Source organism: Alligator mississippiensis, chromosome 14, assembly GCF_030867095.1.
Source record: "Alligator mississippiensis isolate rAllMis1 chromosome 14, rAllMis1, whole genome shotgun sequence".
Taxonomy (NCBI): Eukaryota; Metazoa; Chordata; order Crocodylia; family Alligatoridae; genus Alligator; species Alligator mississippiensis.
In genome coordinates this window covers 16,667,147-16,686,776 of record NC_081837.1, presented here as the reverse complement: position 1 = coordinate 16,686,776, position 19,630 = coordinate 16,667,147, and the positions used below count along the sequence as shown (strand labels likewise).

The following is a 19,630-nucleotide window of genomic DNA, read 5'->3' as shown; positions in this document are numbered from 1 at the left end:
GGTGCATTCCAGGAGCCAGAGATGTCACGAATGACATTTCCCTAACATGGCACCTTCCACCAGAAGGACTTACCAAGTGCATTGGCATCAACTGGGTGCAGCAGCTGTTTGATATACAGCAATGCTGCACAGCCAGGAAAGGCCTCAAGCACCCAAAACTACAGAGGGGAGCCATGAGCAGGCTAAACTGTGTAAAGACACAAGCATCTTAGGCCAAGGAATGTCACGGCATTTTCCTGCAGGCGGGTGGATGTGCAAGGAGGCTGGAGGGTGAAAGAGGCTCAGAAAGACTGAGCTGAAGGGGAAGGGGTGGCCTGTGTCTGAGAAAGAGGTAGGGCTAGTCAGTGCTGATGCAGACCTTGGAATGGGAAGAATAAGAATTGCACGCATGCCCCATGAAAATGGGCTGGGCGGGGAGAGCAATGCATCTCTGTGCAAGACAAAATGTGAAATGTCAGCCCTCACCAATATGATCTCAGACAACAACAATCCTGCTGGCTAACGCCTTGCACAGGAAGCTAGAGCTCCCATCCTGAATCAGGAGCATGGGTGGAGACAGCCAGTGCAGTGAGTATAGCACAGCCCTTGGGGGTCTCTGTTACTGACCTCCTGTGTGCCCTTGGCCATGTCCCTTCCTCTCCATTTCCCTATCAGTAGAACAGGGACAGGGACAGTGACCTGGTCTAGCTTCTATTGAAGTTGTAACTTCTGTTGTCTTCCTATGTTACTGTGATTGTGAAGGGAGGGGGTGTATAGCGAGCAGTGGTTACCAGGGCATCTGTGTCCCTGTATCCTCAGGTGTGCAGTGTTTGTTCTCGGCTACTTTGGCTGCCAGGGGACTTCTGCAGGACCTCAGAACAAGCAGGAAAAAATGGTATATTCCCTCTTACACACACAAACTGCATGCACCTATGTGCACACCTGCAGGCATGCTCTTAACACCCATGCACACTGTCACACTCTAACAGAGCCCAACCTTGTGGCCATAGGTGGAGGGGGAAAAAAATAGTGGGGGGGAGGGTTGAGTGCATGCGCACACACCCCCCCCGGTGGGAAAATCTGTGGGGGAAGGGGCCGGGTGGGGGGAGTGGGGCTGGGCCTGGGACTGGGCAGGGATCAGGAGGGAGCTGAGCTGACCCGGGGCCCCAGGGTTGTTGCCTGGTGCTGGCACCCCCCACACCAAGAAATCTGCCACCCCCCAGCCCCGCACCAGCCTCGGTTGCCTCCCTGCACCGCCTGGAGGGGCCCAGAGCTGAGGGCCAGAGTGGAGCCAGCCTCAGCTGCGCTGCTGGGCTGGAGGGGACAGAGCCCCCAGGACTCCTACACCTGCCCCGAGTCACGGGGGGCGGGGTGGCTCCTGCCGCTGCATGCGTCCCAGGAGCGCATGGGGGCATGTGGCCCCAGATCTGTGTGGGGCAGAACAGGCTGCCTCTGCGGGTTGGTGCTGGGTCTGCACAGAGCTCTCCCTGGCAGAGGGGCAGGGACAGCACTGGGGGGTGGGGGGATTGGGGAGGCTATGGTGAATTTTGGGGTGGCTGCAGCCCCCTCCTCCATGGTCCCCTCCCAATGCCACCACTGCCCGCAGCAGCAACCTACCCTGCCCCACACAGATCTGGGGGCACATGCCCCCATGCCTCCCAGAGTGTGCGTAGCAGCAGGAGCCATGGCCTCTGGACAAACTGCTCCCTGCTCAGTCCCACACCCCTTCCCTAGCCCCAGCTCCAAGCCCATTCCCTCCTCACCCCCGCTGTAGCCGCTGGAAGCCAGGCTGCCTTGCTGCCCTACCGCTGCCCTGCATTTGCGGGTGCTATGCTGCTTTAGCCTGCCCCCCTTCCCCTACCTATGCTTGTGGCAGATGCAGTACTGCAAAGCTGACCCTCCCTTTTCTTCTTCTATGGCCTCCAGCTGGGAGGTATCTTCCCTCTTTCAGGGCAGCAGGATCCACTTTACGCAAAAGGCAATCCACCCCCTGTCAGCACCAGTCGCCCATGCCTCCTGCACAGCCTGCCTCTCTCCTCAGCAGTCCTCACTCCATCTGCATGATGCCTCTCTCCACCGCTCCACTGAATTTTCCAATAGAATTTCCCACAACCCCCATCTGTAGCAGGTAGTACAGGAAGCAACGCTCCCAGCCAGTTTCCCCCAGTCAGGTCCTTGCTCTAAAAAGAGCCCCTGAGGACACTAGGTTCTCTGCTCCTGGCCCCAGGCGCTGCATCTGTTAGCCCCATGCTGGCCCGTGCCCATCCGACCAGAGTGCCCACACTCTCCACCAGGTGTGGCAAGCCTCCTGGCTGTGTGGGAGCCAACTGGCCTATTTCCCCAGTCCAGAAAGGGCTTGCTGCCACCCACCTCAGACAGAAAACTGCTGGGGTGCTGAGAGGGGAGCCCTTTTTTCTCCAATCCTACCTAGCCCAGTACAGGCATGAAGTGGGCAGCCATCGCCCTCCTCCTCCCAGATGCAGGGAGCCATGAAATTCCCTTGACAGAGCAGGGCTGCCCTGCTACCATACACCACTGCCTAAATTTTTCTGCACCTTCAAGGTGAGTGAGTCAGTCACTGCTGCAGGGCCCAGCCCAGGTGGTGGGCAGGTGCTCTGCTGCTCAGGCGTGTCAGTGCCCCCTCCTGCTTTCCCCTTAAGGTGGGAACAGAGGTGAGGGGCAGGCCAAAATTCACGTCAGCTTTGCTCGCACACATCAGTGACCCCGGTAGACAGGAATGCTTAGGGAGGCACCTGCGTCTGCAAGAGAGAGGGAGCAGGGAGGTGAAACATGGATGTTGTTTCAGAGCGCGGCAGGTGCACCCAGGGGGAACGGGCCCATCCAGGCATGCAGCCAGTGAGGAGCCAGGCCTGAGCCAGTGGTGAAGAAGAAGCTAATGGCTAGGGAGTAAGTCAGTTCTGGTTGGGACCTTCCTGCCTGCCAGGGGTTAGTACAGCAAACGCGGTGCAAACTGTTCCAGCCTGTTGCCATTTTCCCACCAGCTCCCTCAGAGCTGCCCCCAATCATCCATCTCCCTTTGCTCTCTCCTTTCTGATCCTCCACAAACCTCTCCGCTCATAAAGATGTCCCCTCCTACAGAGGAGTGGGGCTTGGTCCCCCATCCTGAAGTCTCTAGCCCTTGTGGTTGCAGCCACCTTGGGGTCCCCATGTCAGGTGCAGCAGGAGGGATCATTCTGCCATATAAGCATCCAAGCCCCCACCTAGCACGTAGCAGAACCAGAGCAATTTTCACTGTAATTGTTTTCCATTAAAACAACACTGTTTTGGTACAGAACTGATATTTTTAGGGTGGAGTTGCATCATTTTCAACAACATTTCATTTGGAAAAAACTGATTTGCGAATAACCAAATACCCTGTTTTAGAATGAGGCGTTTTCATGTGAAAATGGGGGTGTAGGTTGTAGCCACATTGGTCTAAGGACCTAGGCAGACAAGGTTCTTTGGGTGAATCTGGTATCTTTTATTAGAACAATTTAAATAGTTGGAAATTCATGTGAAAATGGCTTTGTTTCCTAAAACCGATGCCTACTAGTTAGCAGCAGCATTACTTTTCTGCTCAGCTGTGTTTCGAAGCTGGTGTCATACAGTCAGAGAGAAGTAGGGCTGGATGGGACCTCCAGAGGTCAGTTAGTCCAACCCCTGCCTGAGTTCGGATCATCTCTAGCCAAACCATCTCATACAACATAATCTAACCGCTGCATAAGGCAATGTCATCTGCAGGGGCCTCCTCAACTTCCCATGCCTTGTTCACAAGTCACCTTCTCTACAGTGACAAAGGGATCTCCACGTGCTGGAAGGCTGGCTGAAGAACAGGCTTCTCTAGAAATCACGCTGGAAATCTCATGAAATCTCAGGCCTTTGTCAAAGTTTTTCAGCTCCTCCTGGATTCAGATGGGTCAGTATTGTCCTGAGAACTGTTTTCCTTTTGTGTTTTTGCTGAAACTGGGAAACACAGATGTGAAGGAAACAAAACAGATTCTAAAGCAATGGTTCTCAACTTTTATATACTCAGGGTACTCATGGGAAAATGCCAGCTCTTGGGTTTACTTATTTTTTGACTATGGAAAGTAATAGAGCAATTCTGTTTCAAAGAACTCAGAAATACTGGAACAGGGCAGAGGGTTTTTGGCATCATGGATTCCTATTGAAACCTTGTGTTTTCTTGTAAAACATGTTTGCACCCTTAATCATGATAGCATTACACCCTGTGACACCCTTGTAAGGATCTCAAGACACCCCAGGGTACCATGGCACCCTCATTAAGAATCACTGTTCTAAAACTGCACCACAGTTTTTGAACTGCTGATCGAAGTTTGGGAGGAAAATCTCCGCTGAGCTACTTCTCGAACTGGAAAGCTCTCCAGAGACGAGCACACTCGCTCCTCACAACCAGCCTTGCTATCCTTGCTAGCAGCTGGCTCTTCACTGGCAGCCCTGACTCAACTGAACCCATGTTCAGGCTTGTTACATTTTTCTTCATCACCTGCACTTGACCTTGGCATTTTTTCTAGCGGTGTTTGTTTTCATCCCATCTTCGTCAGAGACTTCCAGTGGGTGGGACGGGGCAGGCCCAGGCTCCTTTCCTTCTGAATGCCCCTTTTGTGGGCATAGGCAGACAAGGTTCCTTGGGTGAATTTGATATCTTTTATTAGACCAACCCAAATAGTTGGAGAATAGTTATTAAGCAAGCTTTTGGGTTCAAAAACCCTTCGTCAGGCTAAGAAAGTTTCAGCAGTTGCTGTGTGCTCTTCCTGGATAGAATGAAAAGTAAAGAAGTCTTTTGTGGGCAGGCAGTTTTCTACCAAGATGACAAATAAAACTCCTGATGACTTCAGTGGATGCAAGATAGGACTGTGAATTTGTGACTGGACCATGAATTTCACTAAAAGCCATGTCAAGTCATGGAAGTTGAAAGTGTCCAGCCTAGCCTATGGGGCACTTGGCACCTTAGCCCCCGAACAGAGCATATGTTCACAGGATTGAACCCTCAGCATCTCAGGGATCATCCATGTTGGTATTCTTTTGCCTCAGTAATTCAGGAAACTCCTGCATCTCTCCAGGCATTATGGAGAAGCATGTCTCCAAGGTCCTGACCTGCATATCCAGAGCAGGCTGCTCCAAAACCACACAAGATCGTGCTGTATCACAAGACTTCCAGCATCAACCTACTTTGGCCAGGTTAGAAATGCAGTACCTCAGAAACAACCTGCCTTTTGGGGAATCTTTCTCCTTCCTAGCACTAGCTAAATGGTTCCCAAGCTTCACGTCCAGGACTGGTTCTAGCCAGGCATGATGTTCTGAGTGAGCGCTATAACAACATGAGCTGTTTTACCATCTTGTGCTCCATTTCCCACTGTGAAATGAATGGAACAGGACCAGGCCTCTAGCTGTGCCATGTCTCATTGCATGAGCTCTCTCCTCACCAATCCCCTTGTCTCAGGACATCAGCTGCGCTTAGTTACCTGTGAATCAGAGGTGTCTGTTTGCTTTGCATCTGTGAAAAATCAAGGCTTAGTCAGTCTCTGCTGCAATGGGACAGAGCCAAGATAAAACCCAGCCGTGAAACCCTGAAGACTGGAAGGTTCATTTCTAGACCTCTCAGTGCTTGCAGGTAAGACATGAAGCCAGGCAGGGAGGGAGTGAACTGGTGGGCTGCAGAGAAGACCCTGGCATCATTGCAAGGGAGGCTGCGTGGAAGGATGGTGTGGAGGCTGGATCTGTATAACTGGAAGGAAGAGGAAAGGGCAGTGTTGCACATGGCAGTTACCAAGGACAGCTTTGAGTACGCTGAATGGTCCGGGCATGCACCTTTTTGGGACAAGAGTGGGACATCCAGGTCACACCTCTGCCCTCCGTGATGATGAGTGCCCTCAGGCTAGCTGGCCCAGGCGGGGAGTTGCAGGACAATTCTCTCCACTGAGGCAAGAGGCTTGTCCTCAAGAGCACCCCACCCTGGCACTCCCAAGACTGCTGTGCACTAGTGCATATCAACTGCTCCCCAAGAAACTTGCCAGACCTGTTTGCTGTCAGCCTGGGGAGGAGAGAAGAGGCGAGGAATGTCAGTCTCTGGGAGGGCGCAGGCAGGACCAGAGGGACCAGAACACTGAGCCCAAGCCATCCCCTCCACAGTAGTTCAGGGGGAACAAGGCAGAGAGCAGCTGCTGGACCAGCCCGAGCCACGATGACGGCATTTCGGGTTCTGCTGCTGTTGCTGCTGACAGACATCTACACAACCCAAAAAAGTGAGTCCTTGGGCTGTAGCTTCATGGTGTGGGCAGGGAAAGGGCTGATGGGAAGGAGTCCCGACTCCTGGGGCTGGGGCTGAGAGAGCAGACCGCACGGTGGCACTCAGCAGGGTGCTGAGTTACTCCCCTATGGAAACCAGGCAGTTCGTTGACTGAGTAAGTGATCAGGATGGAGCTGCCGCTTGGCTCAGGCTTTACTTGCTAAGCTCACTGGAGCGGTTCTGATCCCAGCTGTAGCCTGCGCAGCACAGATCACAGAGCAGTGACAACACTGAGGAGGATCCAGCACATCTCAGGCCCCAGCATAGGGTCCTCCCTTTTACCCCACCCTGGGCCTTCATACTGAGGTTGGATGGGGATCTTTGTAGGATACAATATCCCTCAGTGTGAACAGAGCTGTCCCAGCCTGGCCCCTCCTGCCCAAGAGATCATGGGGCTCTGGAGCTGAAAACTCAATGCTTTGCTACATAAGAGGAGGCAGGACAGGGGTTCCCTTGCCAGAACTGACCTCAGGGCAGTGAGAATTCCTCTTTGCAGAGCACCAGTGCTTCTCAGTCATGCAAATCCCGGTAACGCATTGCTTCACTATGCCCAGGGGGCAAGGAATTACCCCATTTTACAGATGGGAAAACAGAGAGAGTGGAAGTGACTTGCCCAAGTAGCTCTGGGGGTCTTGGCCCAGTTGAGCTGCTGGATCTCTCTGCCTGGCTGGGCACATACTTGGGCCCAGTATTGTACACGAGTGCCTCCTGAGCACAAAAGCACTGGCTCCCTGCCCCAGTAATCAAGAGAGACAAAGGTGTGGGGTGAGGGGCTCCTCATCTCCAGACTTTCTTGAGATCTCTTGGAAAATCTTCTAGAGGGCATTCAGATGGGTGGCAGAAGGATCTTCTCTGAGACAGTTACAGCATTCACACCCCTTCCCTACAGGGAGACAGCTCTCCAAAAAGTCTGAGCAATCAAGGTCACAGAGCTTTGAATGATGTAAAGACTCCAGCTCTGTACCCATTGCTCTGGGGGTGGACAGGGGTATTCTCAGATCAGCAAGGTGGCTGGGCAATGCTGTGGCAGAGGTGGGAATGACCATGCAAAGGGCCAGGTCCAGGTACCAGGTGGAGCTGAAGGATGAGTAGCTATTTTAGGTCAAACTGTCCTGTAACAGGCCTTGAACTCTCTCTGAGAGCCAAGTGTGGGACTTGGGGGTTGTGTAGTTCTCTAGAGCAGCACAGAGGCAGGTGTGGCACTTTGCTGTCATGCTGCCCTGCCCTACAGGTACAGAATTGATTGATGCCCTGAGAAGAGACGGGAATGCCTAAGCTGGCTTTGTTAGCCTGGTGGGGACAAGGCTTACATGAACAAAAGGGTGTTGTGGACAGTCCTTCTTATGGTCTCTATGGAGAAAGGCACTGGCCCCAGAAAGAGATATTCAACCCCATTCTGTTCTTACTTGTCTCAAGAGTGGTTTAGTGGATAGAGCTCCAGACTGGGAATCTATTTTGCACTGTGTATCTGTCCCCACTATCTGCCACGCTCAGGCATTAGGAGGTGTCTGCTTATGTCCTGCTCCTAGTCATTGTGCATTTCATTGCTTTTCTCCAGTCACTGAGAAGCCTTCCCTTGCTGGTCCAGAACTGAGAGGAAGGATCACCACCTCCACCTTTGCCCTCAATCAGCCTCGCTGTATCTTTGATACGTACACCAACACCACCGATGAGATCTGGCTGGTGGTTGTCCTCACTAGTGGTATGTGTGGTTCATTTGCAATGTCATGTCCTCAGCTGCCTCCACGTTGCCCACTCTGTGCAGTGACTGCCTGCTCTAGTGATACGGACTCAGGTGCCTTGCAGTGGTCACATAGGTCCAGGGAGACCCCACTGCACAGATCAGCTGCAGTGCTGGTTGGCTGGGAGTCGGCAGACAGCTGTTTTCTTTTCAGTGTATGGTGTCCCCAAGCTTTGGTTGGCTTGAGATCTGCTCCCCCTTGCTTTTAGCTCTCCATTTGTAGGTGATGAAGCTGTCATTGGATGCAGGCTGCAGAGTGGGGCATGTGCTGGCTTGAAAGCCCCCACAGCAACTTATGGGGGTGGGCACCATGAATCTGGACACTGCAGACAAATCAACCAGTGCCCTCAAGGTGCCTCACTCCAATGCAAAGGGGTTGGGGCTAGAAGCTAATGGAAGCACAGCAGCTTGTAGGCTCTGGGACTTACACCCTATCTGCCTGAGTGCTCTTCAGAATGACAGGGAAGTGCTGAGCTAGACTGCTCCGTGCTTGCTTTCCCTATGGGGTAAAAGCTTGGGATGAGCTAGCAGAGGGGAGCTCCTAGCTTCTGGCCATCACCAGGAAACCCCAAAGTCCATCCAGCCCAGTATCATGTTGGACTGGGGATAGGGCCCTTGGCTTCAAAGCAGGAAACTTGTGGTACAAGAGTGTGAGCTTGGGAGAGGCTTGGGAGCTTTCTTTCCATGTGCCATCCTGAGAGCCATAGCTGGAGCCATTCCTATTCATGGAGACATCTCATCCCTTTTCTAAGGATCCTTTTTTGAGCAATTTGCCTCAATAATGCCCCGTGACAGTGAGCTGTACAGAGGAATGGGACAAAAGAAACAGTTCTTACTGGGGAATATATGGCTTTCTCAGAGCAGGGCATTTCCATACAGAGGGTTTTGCAGGTCAGGTGCATCCCAGGAACGAAACTCTTAGCCACATATTAGGTGCATGGTGATGCATTTGTATGTACCTAACACGGTGAGTATCTGGAGGAGTAGACGTATAAAGGCCCTGGCAGGACTCAGATCAGTCAGAAAGGATCCAAGCCAGCACTGGTGATGTTTGCACCTCTAAGACTTGGAGAGGGAGTGGGCCATAGTATGGACAGTGGTTCTGGGAGAAGACAGAGGAGGGGAGAGGAAGCCATTCTGTTACCTCCATGGGGTAGGGCATTTATCCCACCCAGAAATGCTTAATGCAAAGACTCAAAGAGGTAGGCAAGTTACAACAGGAAAAGGGCAGCCTCTAGTGTGTACTGGTTCCATAATTTGGTGGGACTCCACTGTTGATTCCCTCCTCACCCAGTGTAAATCAGGAGCAGACTCACTAGAATCAGTCTGCTGCCATATCCAGCCTGGATTCTCACCTGCTTTTCACTGTTGTCCTGGCAGAGAAATCAAAATTTGTCAACCCAGTACCCCCCAAGAGCTTGCCAGCCTATCAGGATTTCCCCCTGAACAGTTCGTATATGACCCTGAACACTGCCCGGCTCAACTACCCCTGCCTGCCAGACTCCACGGACATCACTGTGCTGCGTGTGGGGAGCGAGACCAGCTGTATGACGGACAGATCCAGGCCCAATTGTAATGGTCCACTACCAGTCCCAGGACCCTACAGGTAAGAGATGATGGCTGGACTGGAGTGCTCATGCCATAACATCTGGTAGGCAGTGTATGCCCTAAGGAAACACTTTAGACTCATGGGAGGGAGATGGTGGCAGAGCTGTGAAGGCATCTTGCTATGGCTCTAGAAGCATGAATAAGTCTTACTCCAGACATGTGCCAAAAGACTGCCCCAGCTGTAAATGGCACCTGGTCAGTCAGGCAAAGGAGTCAAAGGTATGTGATGCCAGTCATCACTGTGCAGCTTGCAGGAGCTGGTGTGCCTGATTCATACCATCCCTAGGGGCTGTCAGGACTCCTGACCTTTTTGCTACATGGTGGAGTCCACTGAGTGCAGAGAAATGATGCATCACTCCTCCGTATTGTGAGGGCTGATGGGGGGGCTGGAGCTCACGAACTTCATTCGTCTGGAGGTTCTTCCTATTGATTTACCTCTGAGGCTCATCACACCCCCAGAACAGTCCTCTCCTTGTCAGCCCCAGGGATAGAGCATGACAACAGATCCCCAGTACGTGCAAACTGCCATGGCCCCACTGACTTCCTAGAGCAACACCAGTCTGCAGGTGCTGAAGTCTGGCCTGGGCTTTGTTTTCCTGGTCTCATGAGTTCTGAGTGTTTGAGAATAATGGGACGTGGCATTGCAGTCTGGCAGGGTCCATGAGTCCATGAGGTTCCCTCCCCCACCCACTGTTACCTATAATCCAACAGGTGCTAGCCAGTGGCCCCAGCTACTTCTGAGCTGCTTTCCTCTCTTCCCAGTGTGAAGTTTCTTGCAATGGATAATTCTCAGCCCAAGGCTGAGACAGAGTGGCTAGATGACATCATGCTGAAGACAGGTAACTGCTTGTGCACTGCTCGCTGTCTGCCATCCATCACAAACCTCAAGGCCATGCGGTTTAGTTACCAGAGGCCTGGCTTCATTCCTGCAGCTGCCACAGCCTCTTCATGCATCCTTGAGCAAGTCCCTTATTCTCTGTGTGCCTCAGTTTCCCATTCTGTAAAAGCAAGGTAACAGCCCTGCTCTACCTCCCAGGGGTGTCATGGACTGTGAGGTGCAGTAGAAAACTGAAAGTAACATGGCTGCGTTTTTTCCTTTGCCCCTGAGCCAGCAATTGCAGTGCCTGTACTGCATGGGAAACTGATAGGGCTGGGGAAGGAATATTCCTGGTTAGCCAGGAATAACCCCTGGTCTGCTGAGGCCCAGGCCAGTGTCTTGCTGGCTAGACCACTCCCACCCAGTACATGACTTGTCCTCTTGAAGACCTTTAGTCCCATTGAGGGCAATGGGGTTATTCATGGGCTTGCAGGCAAGCAGGTGCTTTGCTGAATCACGGCCTAGCTCTCTTTTTTGCTGTGTGCGGGTCCCTGCTAGTTCTTTGTATGACATCATTTCTTGTCCCCCTGCTCCTTGCTCCAGCACAACAGTCCAACACCATCGACCCCCAGCCCAGGAGGCGCAGCGCCAGCATGATTGTGATCACAACCATTTTGTCCATCCTCTTGGCCATCCTGCTGGTCTGCTTCATTGCCACGCTGATCTACGTATGGTGAGTCCCCACTCATCTGCCCCTAGTATGCATCTAATCACTGAAGATAGCTCTGCACCCTCTCTACAGACTGCCTGTGTCTGGAGAGACTGCTGTTAGTTTTAAACTACCCAGCTTGCTACCGAATCCAGTAACATGCAGCTGAGTAGAGGCTGGAAACCATCCCCAGGAGCTGAACAGGAGCCAAACTGGGTAGTTTAAAGATAGCCTGGTCATGTCCACACTGCAGGGGCTGTGGACATTTGGATCTGAACTAAAGCTAAAGCTGGTCTGGTAGATCCTGGTCTCAACTAAATTCTCACCAGTGGGAGCAGCCAGTGGACAGATCATAGGGTCTGTGGTTATCAGCCCCCAAGGAAGCCCCACTGGCCTATAGGAAATCACCAAACCCTTTCTCTCTGATTTAGCCTGACACCCGCCTCTTCGGCTCAGCAGAGGGAGCTCAGCCCAGAAGAGTCTGGCGGTAGCCGGAGAGGGGGGGTGAAGCTGACACATGTAGGTATCGCTCAGAGGCAGCTCTCAGCAGTGAGTACAGACAGTGCGGTGCCTGACCCACAGGTCAGGATAGCCACACACTGCTCCCCTTGCTGAACCCTTGCTCTGCACCAACCTGTTCCCTCGCCTTCCTTTCACAGTACAGATATTTGCGGAAGCAGCGAGATATCCAGCAAGGAGGCCCCCGTGGCAGTGACACGCTATAATACTCATCATGTATACAGCCAGCCTGAGAACAGGCCCTGAGCCCCGCCACCACCACGCAGCAGAACCTCTCAGCTCCTGGACAGCACCTGTGAAACAGCAGCACCCCCTGCCGCTCTGCTCTCGGAGGCTGTTGGGGTTGGGGAAGCGGGGGGCTCTTGCTTTTGGGACACCTTCTCTGACGATTGCTCCTGTCCCTCTGATGCATTTACTGCATGCTCCATGGATGATGGCTTTAGTTAACACCCCTCCCGTGCTCCTGCCAGGCTCTCCCTCCTGCCCTGCTTCCTCCCCCAGCTACACTCAGCCATGACTTAGGAGAGAGAAGTCTCATACCTCTAACTCTAACATGACCAGAGCCAGGCCCAAACCCTGTGACAGGACACACCCAGCCCTTAGCTCCAACACCCCCTGAATGCCATGGCTAGGGGTAGAAGTCTACATCCAGCCTGGGGCTGGGACCAGCCCTTGGAAGTTGGCATTTCTGGGGTACAGGATGCATACTCTACTCTTAACAGGATGGGATGATGGTGTTCCCTTGCAATCATCCAGGCCTTCCATGGATATGGCTGAGGTGGAGATGCTGGGCTCAAGGCTCTCTGCAGCCACCCACTCAGACAGACATACAGCCTGACTTTCCTGCAGAAGTAGCAGGCCCCAGCCTGGCCCCCTTGGATGTCAACTTCTTCCAGACCCCACAACTCCATCCCTTGCATGACCAGAGAAGTCACTGGTGGGTGGCCTGATGCCCTCCTTGTACACCGCCCTATATAATCCCTTTCTGCACTGCCCCAGTAGCCTAAGCACAAGGCTAATTCTAAGCATGTACTTGAGCACTAGGCACGATAACATCTGGGGGCTTTGCTGGTTAGATCAGCAAGACACCGTGGGCAAGGGAGATCATTTGCTCAGGGCCCCCATGCTTCATGTATGCCAGCTAAAGAGCCATCCCAGTCCCTTGCCTACCTTAGTCCCATCTGAGCCCAGGAAACCACAGCAGGGGGCATGTTCTGCAGCTGCTCTGATATCTGCTAAGAGACATGTTGTGCTATCCGGTTTGATGAATCTGTTGTGATCCAGCAGCAACGGGAGCTCTGCTCTGAGATAAGGCTTTCTTGGTAAAGCTCCAGGCAAGAGTTGGGTGTCATTCATGACAGGCATTAAGCAACCCAATGGAGCACTGGTATTAAAGGCATGAGACTTCTCTGGGTGTACATCTTCTAGGAGTAAGAGCTGGGCTAGATTTGTATGAGCTGGATGTCAGCAGCAGTTGCAAGGCCCCCTGGAGAAAGGACTGGGGTTCTCAAACAAGCCTGATGAATTTGGATGCCTGCTTCCCTGGAACTGCAGTGGTATCTGGTGCCTTGGCAATCCTATCCTGACATGTAGGACAGTGTTCCCAGGCAATGCCCCAGCAAACAGCAACCCTGTGCTTCCCCACATCTGTGCGTCAGCAACAACATGCCATGTATCTATTTGCCATTTGCTTTTTTATTTTCAAAATACCCATTAAAACTGACTTGCATGAAGCTAAGTTCCTCTGTCAGACCTGGACATTGCCCTGTGGCACTCTGCCTCTTGGGATGTGCAGGTTGGAGTCCTAGAGCCCCTAATCCTCTATGTAGGCCAACATCCCTGGCTGAACTACACCTTCTGTGATCCAATATGGTTTGTCTGTCTGTCTCCCTGGGTGGTGTGGTGCACCAGGGCCTTGTTACAGGGTAATTTTAGGCAGCTTCTGGAGCCTTAAACCCCTTGTCTGGCTGCACATTATCACCTCTAAATGGTTTAAAGCACTCATTAGTTGACTCAAAGTTACGTCACTCCAGGGCATGTTTATCTCTGATCCGCACTGCCCAGCTCCTGTTCCACTGAGGTGTGGCCACTCCCCACAGCTGTGCCACCCAAGCTGAAGTCCTCCAGTATCCCAGCATGCAGTGGCCCACCCCCCACATGGTGTTTCTGCGTGCAGCTGAAGATGGCGGCAGCTTGAGGCAGGTCAGGGAGAGTGGGGATTGAGGATGGGGGAGGCATGGAAAGCCAGAGCTGGGTACCAGGATGCTGCTGCAGGGTGGGCAGAGCATGGCCCAGTGCATGAGAAAGAGGAAAGCTGCATGGAGCAGCACCGAGGATGTGGAGGACACTATGCAGGGGAGCTCTGGTGCTGGTTCTGCTGCCCATCCCAGTGAGGTGGTGACGGCTCCATTGCTGGCTGGGCCAGGAGCATTGCACTGTGCCAGTCTGCTGGTTTACTTCTGTAGCACAATGCCATGGCTAGTGGGAGCATTTAGTAGCCCTGGTAGGGCCCAGGGAGGAAAAGGAGGAGGAGGGAAAGAGGAGTTGTGTCATCATGGTGAGCCACCAGCATGCTGCATCCGCCAGGCTCCAGGGGAGGCACGTGACTGTTGACCATTACACGTTCCCACTCCCTCCCCGCCAGTCTCACACCCCTGCCCATAGAGCAGGGTTAGATGCCTGTCCTGGCTCACCAGCCCTGCTCACGAAGCTGCTAGTGGTAAGTCACAACTGTGCAGGTTGGAGATGATCAGAGAAGGTTTTTAGCCTTAAGGTGTGACTGCTCCAAATGCCAAGTTAGCACTAAGCCAATCAACATTGTGCGGTTCACAGCATAAGGTGTAACAAGGCCTCTCTTCACAGTCACTGTTTCTCTGGCTTGGGTGATGGCCATGATGGAGTTGCAGCCAGAGATGTACGTGGCATGGGAAGGACACATAGCACAGAACAGGCAAAGGACTGCCCAAATAGCCCAAAGGGAGAACTGGCATCTAGGACAATGGCCAGGTGGTCATTCAGCTCCTGTTGGCAATTTCATCATCTCAGTTTTACAGGGTTGCTCTCCGTGCTTGTTTGGTGGGGCTGTCTGTTCATCTGCAGCCATGACTTGTGCATAGTGCTTTGTGACAGCTACCACCTCAAGGCTTTTGTTCTCGAGCCCCTGAGCTCAATCCCCAGAGACAGCCTGCCCACAGCATCATTACTAGCAGTGATTTGTACTGTGCTTTGAAGTGCAGCAGAGCCTGAGCATCCTAGGTGCAGGGGAAGTGAACCTTTGTGGTGTAGGAAGGACCCTCAGTCAGTTTTGCAGGTGCAGGTATTTCAATAAAGCTTGTACATGCAGTTGTATATGTAGTAAGACAAGGAGTGGCCACATTGTTTAAGCGGGGGATTAGCCGTGCTCTGGGCGTTCTGCCCTGAAGGGGAGAATTACAAATATGGCATCTGAGTCACAGGGAAAACAAGCTGCACCTCTATGCCTGTGACAGAGAAACCCTGTTTGGGGTGACTCAGTTATTCCAGAGGATAATTATAAACAGAGTCAGTCAAAGAGGTTTCTGACTGAAAGAGGTTTTCAGTGGCAAATAGGATTTTGTTAAGAGAAGACTCAGAAAAAAAAATGGCTTTTAATGAAACAGTTTGGTTTCCCAAAATGTCAAAACTGTTTTCTTATATAAAAGATTCAATTAAAAAAGGCACACTCCAGAGAAAGTGGTTTCAAATAGCAGCTGCTTTTCCTGCTGGCTGACCATCTCAACTGGCAAAGGCTGAAAGCAGTCAGAAACACATAGTCAGGAAGTGAAGCAGCCCGTACTTGTTGCCACTTCGTTACTGTTGGCCAAAAGCAAAATTAGGGTAACAGGAACAAACTGGGGAAAAGTGCTATTTGCATCTGTCTAATGGGGTGCTCAGAGCTCAGCTGCAGGCTGTCAGTGGGTAATAGTCTGCCTGGCTGGGAGGCTGAGGGCCAGCTGGAAGTGATGACCAGCTAATAAGCATAGAGCCACAAGGAGTGTTAAAAACTGGAGGAGAAGGGCTGTCTGGAGAGAGGTGGGTGTTGTGTGGTCCCCTGTTTTAAGGTTGGGTTTTAGCTTCAAGTTTGTATTGGTGAAGGATAAATTGGCCTGAGATTGGAACTGGCTTGTCTGTAAGGCAGCAGAATAAGTGACCTGCTGGCAGTCTTCTTGCCAGACAGCTGCAAAAAGTGAGGTTTCTTCCATTTTTGTTTCATTCTTTCCCCACATTTTGCCAATTTAAAAACAGTAGGAAGGTGTGAAAAGGGGGTTCACCTTCTTCCCCTCTAATAGGAGAAAAGCATGCAGGCAATTTTAATTGGGTCCCTTTGTGCAAAGGCATTATGATTCAGTTCTTAATGAAGTGAGCAGATGCTGTTTGCTTTCCAAAGGCTAGGCCTTTGCTCCAGAGCACTTGAAGTGCTAAACCAACCTAGAGAGGAGGCTTCTTTCTTCAGTGGGGAGCAGTATCTTTTTACCTAATGAATGAGACCTTCTTACTGAAACTTTGCAACACGAAACATTTTAGCCCTAGTAGATAAACTCTGAGCAACTGAAGACAGGGGACTTGTATGGATGTTTCTGGGACCCTTGCAGGTAGTTATCACTAGCAGTCCCATCCATGATTCTTAGCCTATCTGCTGAAGCTGTGATTAATGTCATGTATGAGGGTGTCCAGTATTGCATATCTGCTTCATGAGTAACCGGGAGATCTCTACCAAAGGTCTGCTCTCTGTAGGCAGTCTCCTCATATAGAAGTATGCTTATTTTTTCCTTTCTTCTGGTGACATTTGCTGTTTGACCATTAGATGGCAAGCCTGCACAGTTCTTAGATGTGCTATGACAGCCCCATTTGGATTTTGGCTGTATGCAGTAACCCTATGGCTCTGGGTCAGTCTGAAGGTGGAATTTGTGCTACTGATTTATTTGTGTTAATGAAGCTGGACAAATCCCATTAAGCATCAGTAACGAGTTAAAATGCATCAGGACCTAGCCTAGCTGGGTGTGATGTATATTTATCTTGGCTTCTTGTAGGGAAAGTTGGGTGTTTTTCATGAAGGCAGTTTTGGCATATGCCCCATAGACTGACTTAATACAATAGATAGATTGATTTGCATGCCTGTGGGCTAGGAAGGTCTTGGGCCCAAATGGCTTCCCACAGTAGAGTAACTAATGAGCAGGGCATCAGCCCCAGGCACTGACTGTGAGGGGGCACCAGAATCTCTGTGCACCCTTCCCCCCCACATCTTCAGTGGTAGACATACCTCTGTTCCCCTCCCTTTCCTACCCTGGGCACTCAATTTGCTCCCCATAGCCAAAAGCCTTCTTCTGAATAGGGCACAACGTGCAGATCAAATGCTGCTCAGGAGCTGCTGCCCAAACATGAACTACACTGATGGACAGTTCCATAGCATTCAGCAGGGAAGGGCTGCAATATTAAGACTTATGCCAGGAAGCTGAAAAGAAACGCAAGACCTGCCACAAGAGCAGAAGATGACTGTGTGGTGCAAAGGTGCAGCTGGTGAATCCTCCATAGCTACAAAATTGGATTAACACCCCTCTTGGAGTCCCTTCCAGCTCTGTAAATCTAGGAAGAAGAACATTTACTCGCCAGGAAATGGGGGGTGCATCTTGCGAGCAACTTGCTTTCTTTTGTAGCATGAAGATGGAGCTGGGTTGCTAGGTAAGAGAAGCCCATGCATGCTGGCAGAGTACTGCAATATGTGAATTCATGGGCTGACCCTGTGTAGGGGACGTCAGGAGACATGGCTGGTGTTCTAATCATGCCTGACTAGCCCTGGATCCTGAGACCTCCTGCTAGTAAAGAGCTGGGATGGGCAAGCGATCAACTGGAAACGCAGAGGGATACTCGCAAGACAAAGAGAACGTGGCGCAAACATTGGTCCAGCACGCGTGAGGAGTGAGTCACCATGCGCTCCAGCCCATCACTGGCAATCATTTCTGTTTCAGGCTGTAGGCCCTCAAATTGCTGCCATTAAGGCTGTGCAGCAGTGGGAAGCGTGTGTGGGTTGGCTGAACGGGGGGAGTAGATGAGCTTCGATGGCATTTTAAGGCCTGACGTAGCTGCACAGCTATAAATCTCAATGACTCTCAGAAACAAACACACCAAGGCTAGAGATGCAAAGCATAGAGGTGGTACTAGCTGCAGAGGGGCCCACACTGATACCCCTGGGAGGCTGGCAGCAGTTATTTTATTGGATTTATAGGTTGGAGGAGTCTGAGGGAAAGCAGATAGATCAGCCCAACAAAGAATGTTTTCTGGGGTGCAGGGAAAAAGAGGTGGAGTGGTTGCCAGTCCATCCTCATGTGGGGGGAATTGCTTACGTGGGAATTGCTCAGGGAACACGTTGGAAGGTAAAGTGGGTGACATGTGTTACGTCTTTAACTTGGCTTGTGGCCATCTGCTGATATTCAGGTCTTTCAGCATTCAGAATAACCTGCCATTGCCCCGTGGAGGGTGACTGGATCCCTCATGGCCAGTGGTTCATTAATCTCTAAGACCCTCTGGCCAGTTCCCACCTGGCCTGCATTCACCTTCCAGAGCACATGGGCTTTAGCACATCAGTAGCCAGAGCCTTAGAGAGCTGGACCCCTGATCTGCCCCATAGCCTCTCCACACCCTTGAGGGGTTAGTACTAGTGATGAGCACGTGGACCGTGACAGTGTGGAGCAGAGATGGGAAAGACCAGAGGCAGCAAATTCATGTGGATCAAGTTCCAGCAGTGGGATGTGCTAGGGGCAGGGAGGCATAGAAGGAGCAGAGCATTTGAAAGAAAATGGGGGCTTGTAAGAAGCATCTGTGGCAGCCCAGACAGACTGCCACTCTGTGGTTTGGGTCAGGTGGTTTTAAGCCCCCTGGCTCCAGTCATCCAGATGGATGCAGGAGGAGGAATAACCCCCCCGGTGATGCTTGCAGACTGGCTACGAAGAGTCCAACCCGCTCTGAACAGCAGGGTCCTGCATGGCAAGTAAAAATCGGAGAGGCGAGCTCCTGGCAAGGTATTGCCTACAACAAGATTTTTAGAGCTCCACACCACAATAAATTAATTTGATGCCTCTTGGTGCAAATAAAATGTAGACTGTGATTTTTTTTGGGGGGGGGGGGGGATTTGAACGATCCATTCCAACTTGTTTTAATTCCGCAGCAAGCTGGAAAACTTGGCCTGAAGTCTGAGGCAGGGATGAGTTTGGATGCTCCCATACCTCCTCTTCCTTCTGGCTGGGTTCTCCTTGGTTGCCCATTCGCTACATGCTGACTGGCTGTAGAAAAGCCCCCAGGGCACAGCATGAGTCTGGGGTGGCAAAGAGGTCATTCAAACCTGAGGACCTTGCCCCCTTTTGAGCTACATCTCACCCAGGCATCTGTCCTGGGATCTTTTTGGCCACTACCAATAGGGACCTGGACCAGGGAGCCTTTCTGTGTGCTCTGCAGCATGCTCTATATAAGCAGGGCTGGGATCCAGACGGCTATAATTCATTTCAGCACTGGGAGGCGGGGGGCATTGTACTGTCTGCCACATCCCAGAGCTCTCCATGCCCAGATCACAGCAGAGGCTGGGAGGTGGGGGGGGCTGTCAAGGCAATAGGAGGGTATCCAGGCAGCAGTGGGGATGGCATCTGAGGTCATCAAAGGGGTGGGGAGTGTCAGAGCAAGCTCAATGCATTCAGCAGGCCCTTGTAAATCATAGTCTCCCCTTTCATACTACCAGGGAAGGCAGCCTTTAAAGTTCTCCTGCACTTCAGCACATCCCCTTCTTTGAGTCCCTCCTGGAGCACTCAGCCCACGGGGCCAGTCTGTGGATCAATGCTAGTCTGGCTTGCAGGGGTATTGGTGACAGAGCAAGGAAAACCCCTGGCTTCACTAAGCTGGGAAATCAAGCTGGCTGGGGCTCTGAGAACAGCACGTCGCCTCTTC

The 19,630-nt window shown here is 51.9% G+C and overlaps 1 protein-coding gene across 2 annotated transcripts; it reads left to right on the top strand.

Moving 5' to 3' along the window:
- Nucleotides 1–4,705: 4,705 nt before the first annotated feature.
- Nucleotides 4,706–13,413, top strand: UPK3BL2 (uroplakin 3B like 2). 2 transcript variants are annotated; one of them, XM_019493490.2, is made up of 7 exons: nt 4,706–6,242; nt 7,845–7,988; nt 9,408–9,633; nt 10,398–10,474; nt 11,056–11,185; nt 11,593–11,680; nt 11,821–13,413. In XM_019493490.2, exons 1-7 carry the CDS (start codon nt 6,182–6,184, stop codon nt 11,884–11,886), a joined length of 792 nt encoding a protein of 263 aa, XP_019349035.1. In that variant the 5' UTR covers nt 4,706–6,181; the 3' UTR covers nt 11,887–13,413. The 2 variants fall into 2 exon arrangements, with proteins under 2 accessions (XP_019349035.1, XP_014465339.2); XM_014609853.3 differs by lacking the exon at nt 11,593–11,680 and having other exon boundaries at nt 4,712–6,242.
- Nucleotides 13,414–19,630: the final 6,217 nt, after the last annotated feature.

Bases quoted from the DNA above. Each gene is read 5' to 3' on its own strand.
- UPK3BL2 (XM_019493490.2), top strand. From the start codon at position 6,182: ATGACGGCATTTCGGGTTCTGCTGCTGTTGCTGCTGACAGACATCTAC. The intron at 7,989-9,407 runs GTATGTGTGGTT...TTGTCCTGGCAG, and splicing joins GGTGGTTGTCCTCACTAGTG to AGAAATCAAAATTTGTCAAC. The intron at 9,634-10,397 runs GTAAGAGATGAT...CTCTCTTCCCAG, and splicing joins CCAGTCCCAGGACCCTACAG to TGTGAAGTTTCTTGCAATGG.